The sequence below is a fragment of the Labeo rohita genome, chromosome 15 (assembly GCF_022985175.1).
Source record: "Labeo rohita strain BAU-BD-2019 chromosome 15, IGBB_LRoh.1.0, whole genome shotgun sequence".
Lineage (NCBI taxonomy): Eukaryota > Metazoa > Chordata > Actinopteri > Cypriniformes > Cyprinidae > Labeo > Labeo rohita.
In genome coordinates this window covers 19,932,289-19,941,360 of record NC_066883.1, presented here as the reverse complement: position 1 = coordinate 19,941,360, position 9,072 = coordinate 19,932,289, and the positions used below count along the sequence as shown (strand labels likewise).

General features: G+C 44.0%; 1 protein-coding gene across 1 annotated transcript; it reads right to left on the bottom strand.

The window, feature by feature from the left end:
• Positions 1-1,409: 1,409 nt before the first annotated feature.
• On the bottom strand, positions 1,410-6,465 carry LOC127176977 (tripartite motif-containing protein 16-like). The gene is made up of 6 exons (XM_051128891.1): positions 5,866-6,465; positions 5,352-5,447; positions 5,024-5,257; positions 3,012-3,168; positions 2,862-2,909; positions 1,410-2,638 (listed from the first exon to the last, which is right to left on the bottom strand). Exons 1-6 carry the CDS (start codon positions 6,436-6,438, stop codon positions 2,124-2,126), a joined length of 1,623 nt encoding a protein of 540 aa, XP_050984848.1. The 5' UTR covers positions 6,439-6,465; the 3' UTR covers positions 1,410-2,123.
• Between the last annotated feature and the right edge of the window lie 2,607 nt (positions 6,466-9,072).

Genomic DNA, 9,072 nt, shown 5'->3' with positions numbered 1-9,072 from the left:
GAGGAACAAGACTCTGGCTGCTGCATTTGCATTTGCAATAAACCTCACTTACAAATGAGGACAACAGAAGCAATCAAATCAACTAAAGAACAATAATTTGTAAGTACTGTGATCAGTCTTGATTAGTCTAACGTAGTACACATAGCAAGTTTATTTTTTTTTATTAATAAATGAAAAGAAAATGAATAGAATGCTAGTGTTAGAGGGTCATTTAAAAAAAAAAAAAAGTGTTAGAGTGGAAGTGTTAGTGGTCATAGTTTCAGAAATTGTATGTAAGCAATTAAAAAAAATACTATTTAATAATGAAATTTATTTATTTAATGTGTGATCAATTGAATTGAAAGGTAATTTTGATAGATAGTAATAATAAAAAATGATTTGTGACACTACATTAAAAACTTGATTTCCATCAACACAGAGAAAAGCACAGAAACACATGGTCACTCAGCAGGACTCTTATACACACTGATCTTACTGTCTATATGAGCATTTGTTATTTTTATTCTGACATGTTATTTCAGTGACAGATGTTCAGCTGTTGTATTCGTGTAGAGTCCAGAGACAGTTGACGGAAATGTCACTGACTCAATGCATTATCACGAAAGTGATATTCAGTATTTGCATGTGTCTTGTCCAGTAGGTTACTTTAAAGCTGACGGGTTTACGTCAAAATATTTGATCTGTGCGTCAGATCTTAAAGCGACAGCAGTGTAAACCTGCAGGCACCAACCGCGTCATAAATATTAATCAAACAACAAAAGAAAAATATAAAATCACTCACTTTTCTTGACTGAATCACTTATTAATTTTAATAAGAATCATAATGTAACAGTGGAGATTTTTCAGTTTTATTTTAACATTTATTACTTTAAGAAATGTTGTTTCTGTAATAGCTTTTAGATGGACCTACCTAAAAAATAAATAAATAAAAACTAAAAGTTCTACTTTTGCAAAGATTCTATTCAATTAATATAATTTGTATTTTTAATATATTTATTTATCCTTTTGTAACCGTCTGTAAGTAATAGGCCTACTTGGAGTGTTTACTTGCCTTCAGTAAGCTTGAGAATGTTTTACTTACATTACTTGATTAGTTTTTGCTGTATTAAAATTATTATTTTTTTTAAACATGATGTCAGTTTCTAGCTTCAAAAAAATATTTTTTTTTCTAACATCTTTGCAGCAATAGTTTTAATGGGTCCAAACTCACTTTGGTTGTGCACAATTTTCCAAGAAGTCAATGGCACATCAATTTTTCTTTATATAATGTAATTTATTGTAATTAATGCAACTATAAATGCATTCAAAAATAAAACAAGTGTGAGTTTGCTGTGACTTATGGAAAGTATATGTAGGGCTTTATACACAGTGTGTACCACTGTAAACACTATAGGTTTATCCCTCACAGCCTCATTTTCATCCAAGAAAAATAAAGTCATATAAAACCCAAAACACACGGAGCCACATTCTAAAACCTGTTTCACTCAATAAGTCATAAGTCAGCCATAACTTCTGTTACATGACTTTAAGTTTGCTAAGCAGAGCATGGACATTAATTATGAGATGTTGTGAAATCAAAAATCAAAAAGATCCACTAGAGGTTTGCTTTTCTTACATTTCAATTGACATTGCATTTTTCTAGTTAAAGGTTAAAAACATGGGTGCCCAAACTCGGTCCTGGTCCTTGGTTTAGCTCCAACTTGCCTCAACATGCCTGCCAGGTGGTTTCTAGTATGCCTATTAAGAGCTTGATTAGCTGGTTCAGGTGTGTCTATTTGGGGCTGGAGCTAAACTCTGTAGGACACCGGCCCTCCAGGACCAAGTCTGGGCACCCCTGGGTTAAAACAATGTTAAGATACTGACAAACAGTAGTGTTTCTTTGGACTCAGACTCGACTCGGACTCTGCCTTTTGGGACTCGGACTTGAGTCCGACTCGGCCCATTTTGGACTCGGACTCATCTTGGACTCAATTGGTTAAAGACTCAGACTCGACTTTGGTGAACTCTATTAATGTCAAGTCTATTAATGTCAATAAGAGACTCTATAACATCTAAATGTTAGTGATTCATCATGCAGCTCAAAGCATTATGAGTAGAATCTCTCATCAATCTGTGCTGATTCGTCAACACAGTTTCACTGATGATTCATGAATATAAAACCCAGGATAGAGTGGCTGAGTGAATGTAGTCTGGACCGTGTGGATGAGGCTCATTGTGTCAGAGACGCTGTAGAAGGACAAAGTTCCTGCACTGTGGTCCACATACACTCCTATTCTACTGATGGGCTTTACAGGGAGATTAGTCTGTATGTTATTGTGTAAGAATATGCAACTGGAGGGAGAGAAGTACAAACACCAGGACTGAGCATTACGTCCAAGCAAATACTTAAAATCCCCTCCCTTCCTGTTAATGCTATTATATGACACTGCTATAGACACAGCAACGCCACTCCACTCCACCTCCCAGTAACAGCGTCCACACACACTCTCTCTACACAACACTTGAGGCCAATGATCAAATCTGTCTGTATGATCAGGATATGGCTGGACTGTGTCAGTGGCAGTAACCCTTCTGTTGTTCTCAGATAGACTGAAGTGTTTAAATGCTGTGTTCGGATCCAGAGTGAGCTGATGGGAATCTGATGGAGATAAAAACAGAAGCAGAAATTATCTTCTTTTTGATCTTTTCATATAGCTGAACTCTTCATGTTCAGTGTATCATTAGTGTTTCAGTACAGATGAACAGGTATCCTGTGCAAATCGTCATTTACATCATCAGTTACAAAACTCTTCTTTCGCCTTCTACAGGAAGAACATGAACACACTCAGTGAGTTTTTCTGCTTGTTTTCTTACTGACTTACATTGTAGGAAGTCGTTTCTGGTCCAGAGAACAATCTTGGTGAATGTAACTGTGGAAACATGAACAGTGTAATTCTCATGATCCTGCATCTATTCCTCAAAAATTTCTAATAAGATGTTTTTGATGATATGATGCATCTCCAGGACTTCACCTCTGTCTGAAACCTTCTTGAGCTCCTCTTTGCAGAAATTCTCCAGTTTGTTTCTCAGCTGATGGACAGATTCTCTCAGGCCATCAAAAGAGACGAGAGAAATTAAGGGATCGCCATTTATGTTTGTAGATTTAGACGATGAGAAAGACTGGAAACTCTATGGAAAACAGAAATCAAAACTCATCAGCTCCACACTTCATCCAACAACTTGCACAAACATTAGATTTGACTTGGTTGATCTTTAGTAACTTAATCCAACACTTTCATCAGCTTCATTCTTTTCATGTTCATTATATCACATCAGAGCTACAGATTCTAGTATTTTCCACTTACATTCTATGTGAACTTTCTAGAAAATAGTTTGGATGATAAAATATCTACTACAATGAAAAAAAAAAAAATAAATAATAAAAAAAAACTTCGTCACTCTTATGGACCTTTTTGTTGTGTTTTTCACTCCACATGTTCCCTGACCCAGTTTCTGATTCCTGATTGTGTGTTTTTGTTCACCTGAGTCTAGCGTTATTCTTTGTCCAGCGTTATTAATCTTTGTGTGTTTAGTATAAGGCACACCAGTCACCAGAGAGAGTGACAGAGCCAAGGATTTGTCTGACCAAGTGCGAGAGCCGGTAACTAAGCATGTGCTGGTGGTTAAAGCAAGGGAGCACGAGGGCTTAAGGAAAACCTCACCCACTGCACCACTGCTGAGGGTGAGCTGCCACAGGACTCTGAGGACTTTATTGACTCTGACTGAGATTTTTATGCAGACATGCCCGTTGCTCATTCCTGCCTTGGGACTCCTTCCCTCCACATTCACCTTAGTCCTCTGTTGCACCAACTCCACCACGGCCTTCTGGATCCCCACCTCCGCTTGGTTGTGCATCCCCTGGCTTATCGGCTCTCCGTTTCCACCCTGGGCTTTTCTCCCACCTATTTGGCCACCATCAGTCAGCCCCTTGGAGTAGTCAGCCTTTCATTCCTCCGTCGGCTCCACCATAGGTCGCCTTCATGGCTGTGGTCTGGGTCTCGCCTGGCTCCTCCTGCTCCAAAGCCCTCATATCCCCGTCTCTGTCTCTGCCTTGGCTCTTCCTGTGTCCATACTGACTCCTCCCTCCGTCTGATCTGCCTTGTCTCTTCCTGATTCCTCCATGGCTCCTACCTCCACCGTCTCCACCCTGGAATCATCCTCCTCCTGTCCGTCCTCCTCCAAAACCTCCACCAGTCACCTTTTACCATGCCACATCCACTCCTCACCATCGGTCCCTTTATTTTGTTATTTAATCGGCGCGTCTTCACGCCTTCCGGGAGGGGGCGATATGTCACCCTTATAGACCTTTTTGGTGTGTTTTTCACTTCACGTGTTCCCTGATCTAGTTTCTGTCTCCTTGATTATGTTATTCTGTTCACCTGTGTCCAGTTAATTATCCTCATATACCCGTGTATTTAAGTTGCCCTCTTTCTTCTTTGTCCAGCATTAACATTGTTTTGTGTGTGTGTTTCCTGCCTGCTTTATGTGGATTACCTCTATATGGATTAACTTTTTACTAAAAGACTGTTTACTGTTATTCATCTTCTCCGTACATTTAGTATACACTGCACAGTAACAATCGTACTTAGTATGTTTGTCTTGTTTCTAGTCAAAATATCTAAAAAATCTTAAATCAAATGAATTTACTACATAAGCAAAGATATTTAGTCTTGTTTCTGGGGAAAAACAATCAAAATGAAGTATGAAGTGAAGTAAAATCTGCCAGTGGGGTAAGTAAAATAGTCTTAAAATAAGATCATTTTACTTATTTTATACAAAATGCACTTTATTTAAAAAAATTCCCCCCAGGAAACAAGACAAAAATACTAAGTAAGATAAGCCTTTTTTGCAATGTAAGAACATAAATGTCCATCTAACAGCTCAAACACATGAATGGAATGTCACCGTAGGGTTGAAATGTCTCCTGTCACACCAGGATCTGGCTTAAGTCCACTATGACCCTGTTCTTCTAGATCTCTGTTACCTGCAGAAACTGGATGTGATCCTTCGTTTGTGAAAGCTGTTCCAGCTCAGCATCTCTCTTCCTCAGATCGATGATCTCCTTCTCCAGTGTCTCCAGCTGTCGTTCAGCTCGACTTACTGTAGGCTTTTCCTGATCTCTGATCAACCGTATCAGCTCAGAGCAGCTTCTCTCAATGGAGCGGATGAGCTCAGCAAAGGTCCTCTCAATGTCCTCCACTGCTGTCTGTGCAGAGCGCTGTTAGGACACACAGTGATTCAGGCTTCAGTGGAACTGAAAGAAGAGAGTCTGAGCTGAGACTGAGGCAAACTTCTCTTCGCCAGAGGCTCACCTTAAGAGACTCCACAGTCTCTCTCAGCCACTGAAGATCTTTCTCTTTCTGCTGGACTCTCTGCTGGAACATCTTCTGCGTCTCCTTCAGCTGCATCTGCATGACAAACAGATGATAGGAAATATCACAGAAAACTACTGGCAATAAATCATCATGCAAACAGACGAATCCAGTAAATGTGGAACTGATAACCAACGGCTGTACGTTTGATAGTTTAACACCATTATATGTAAATTAACATGATGATTAAGACCTGTTTCACACTACAAGCAAATAACAACAGAAAATAAACAGATTATTGAACTACTATACTGACTATTAACTTTATCATAGAAAGATTCTGTTGATAAAGGCTTACAGTGTATTTTCAACCAACAGTGAAACTCTTCTTGTAGCTGCTGTTCATTTCTGCTGTCGTGTGCAGTGTGAATGCTGTAAGCTGTTAATATGGGTACCAATATAAAAATATAGAACGAGTGGCAGCAATATTTCATCAGTGTCTAGTTTTAAATACCTGTTTCTCTGTCCTCTGTGCTGCAGCTGATACAGTGTCGTGGTTTCTATGCTCATCCATTGTACAAAGCACACATATACATTTCTGGTCAGTGCGACAGAAAACCTCAAGGAGCCTCTCATGTTTCTGGCAGATCATCTCCTGCAGTCGTCCAGTGGCATCAGTCACTTTGTGTGGCTTACGTGAATGAAACTCCTCATGACGCTCAAAATGATTTTGACAGTAAGATTCCAGACACATCAGACAGGACTTGACTGCTTTGTATTTTCTTCCAGTACAGACGTCACACTGCACATCTCCAGCTCCAGCGTAACGGTCAGCAGGAAGTTTGGTCTTCTTCAGTTTCTCTACCACTTCAGCCAGCATGGTGTTTCTAGCTAAAGCAGGTCTTGGACTGAAGGTCTGCCTGCACTGAGGGCAGCTGTAGACTCTCATCTGATCCTCCTGATTCCAGAAGTCTGTAATACAGCTCTTACAGTAACTGTGTCCACAGGGAATGACCACTGGATCCTTCAGGAGATCCAGACACACTGCACACGTTAACTCATCCTGAGAAATTCTGGCTTCCGCCATTTTACTGCATGAATACAGAGACACAAACACACAACAGCTCAATCACACTCTCAGTTTAAACTAGATAAACTAGTTTCCTGGTTCTGTGTTTGTGTGATGTGTGTAAAACAGTTTCGTCTGTGTGTCTGTGAAGAGGTTCCTCATTCCTGCTGAGTTTAGTTTTGACTTGCCTGACCTTGACAAGTTGATTCAGGTGCATTTTTAAATTGCAGCTCAAATTAAAACTTTGGGTGAAACTGACTCTCCTGGACTTGGAATGTCTACTAGATGTCAGTCTCAGACAAACACTCAAAGAATGCAAGTTATAGAGAAGCAGAACAACAGCTGTAATACTGTATCATAATTAGTACACTTGAACTGCAGGACTGAGAACTGTGTCATTACAGTTCCTTCATGATCACACTGATGGATCTGTTTTCTCCATCTTCAGCCAGGAATCACCACTGATAGATCACATGACCTGCCACCATCAGCTTACCTGCCATCCAGCCAGTTAGGTAATGAAGATAGATTTACACAATACTTTTACTTAACGTATTTATTTGTCTGACTGTTACTGTTTGTACCGCCAGTTTTGTCCAGCTAGCCGCCATACGAGTTTAGGCCTATAATGCATTCCCTCTCACTGCAAGAAACAAATCATTTTATTATTGCTAATATTCTTATGAATCTATTGTTTTTAGTTCTGTCAAATCGACTAATCACAATAAATCAGTGCGACAGCACTACATAATACACGTCCTAAGGAGCTTTACCCCGATTTAAGAGGTCAAATGGCTTTACTTTTATGCAGGATTCTACACTCCACTGACTTCAGTTCACATTTAGGAAAAGCATGAGTCTAAACTAGGGGTCCCCAAACTCAGTCCTGGAGGGCTGGTGTCCTGCAAAGTTTAGCTCCAATGCCAATTAAGCAAACAAAACTACTAAGTATACTAAAAACTTCCCGGCAGGTGTGTTGAGGCAAGTTGGAGTTAAACTCTGCAGGACACCAGCCCTCCAGGACTGAGTTTGAGCCCCCTGGTCTAAACACAACAATAAACTTATGTGACGAGTCGACTGCCTCCCCCCCTTATTGTCAGCTGCACCCCGTCGGTAATCGCCGCCCTTCACCAGGCTCCCGACGGGAGTGGGCGTGTGGGAGGAGGAGGGGCGCCGAAACATCCAGGTCTGGCGGCGTGTGATGAGGCACACCTGATGTGAATGAAGCCTCATCACCGCCGCTGTTAAAATGCCGAGCGCGCCTCTCCTCAGGAGACCGGTCTCTTCCCCGTGCATGCACGCTGGTGTCCTCGTGGGTCCAGGAAGGGGTGAAGAGGGAACCAGCGCCGCAGGACGAGTTGCCGGACCCCGCGGGTCCGGATGAGGACCGCACCCGTAACGGCTGACGGGCCAGGATGCCGGGCCGTGTTATCCCCCAGAAGCGCCGCGTAGGTGGAGGAGGACGATGCCGCTAGAGAAGCCGCCGCCCCTCGCACCCCGGACCTGAGCGGGGAGCGCGTGCGGCCGCCGGACTCCGCCCCTTACCTGGACCCTTCCCTTTTGGAACACTACCCCTCCTTCACGGAACCCCGTCACTTCGAGGACACCAGATCCCCCTTTTGTTTTGGACACTTTTTCCCCCTTTTTTGGACACTTTGTTTTATTGTTTAATAAAAGCCTCTCCGAGGCCTGACGTCACGCCCACTGTGTCTGTCGCTTTGCTCCGCCCCCGTGACAAGTGGTGGAGAATGCAGGCGTGGGCGGAGCTTAGGCAGCGCAGTGGGAATCACCTGGTGACGTCATCCCCTCTCGCTCGCAAAAGAAGTCAATGGAGATTCGGACCCGGAGGACGGAGAGACGACGGTGACGGCCTCCCAGCCGCTAAAGGGGTAAGTGACTTGTTTCATTTAATATCACTTACCCTGCGGTTGGTTGAGGCTGTCGACTAAATTCCGGTTTCTCTGTCCCCGGTCCGGTGGCGTTGCGAGAGGGAGTCGCCCGGAGAGGAATCCCCGCCCACTCCGACCGCTGGAGCCTGGTTGAGGAAGGTAGCACTCCTGCGTGGGCGGCGACCGGATGACGGGGATGTCGCTTGGGGGGGATGTGACGAGTCGACTGCCTCCCCCCCTTATTGTCAGCTGCACCCCGTCGGTAATCGCCGCCCTTCACCAGGCTCCCGACGGGAGTGGGCGTGTGGGAGGAGGAGGGGCGCCGAAACATCCAGGTCTGGCGGCGTGTGATGAGGCACACCTGATGTGAATGAAGCCTCATCACCGCCGCTGTTAAAATGCCGAGCGCGCCTCTCCTCAGGAGACCGGTCTCTTCCCCGTGCATGCACGCTGGTGTCCTCGTGGGTCCAGGAAGGGGTGAAGAGGGAACCAGCGCCGCAGGACGAGTTGCCGGACCCCGCGGGTCCGGATGAGGACCGCACCCGTAACGGCTGACGGGCCAGGATGCCGGGCCGTGTTATCCCCCAGAAGCGCCGCGTAGGTGGAGGAGGACGATGCCGCTAGAGAAGCCGCCGCCCCTCGCACCCCGGACCTGAGCGGGGAGCGCGTGCGGCCGCCGGACTCCGCCCCTTACCTGGACCCTTCCCTTTTGGAACACTACCCCTCCTTCACGGAACCCCGTCACTTCGAGGACACCAGATCC

Coding starts and splice junctions, on each gene's coding strand:
- LOC127176977 (XM_051128891.1), bottom strand. CDS start 6,438: ATGGCGGAAGCCAGAATTTCTCAGGATGAGTTAACGTGTGCAGTGTGT. Junction 5,448..5,865: donor CACAGAGGACAGAGAAACAG/GTATTTAAAACT, acceptor TTTGTCATGCAG/ATGCAGCTGAAGGAGACGCA. Junction 3,169..5,023: donor ATCACATCCAGTTTCTGCAG/GTAACAGAGATC, acceptor TGTTTTCCATAG/AGTTTCCAGTCTTTCTCATC.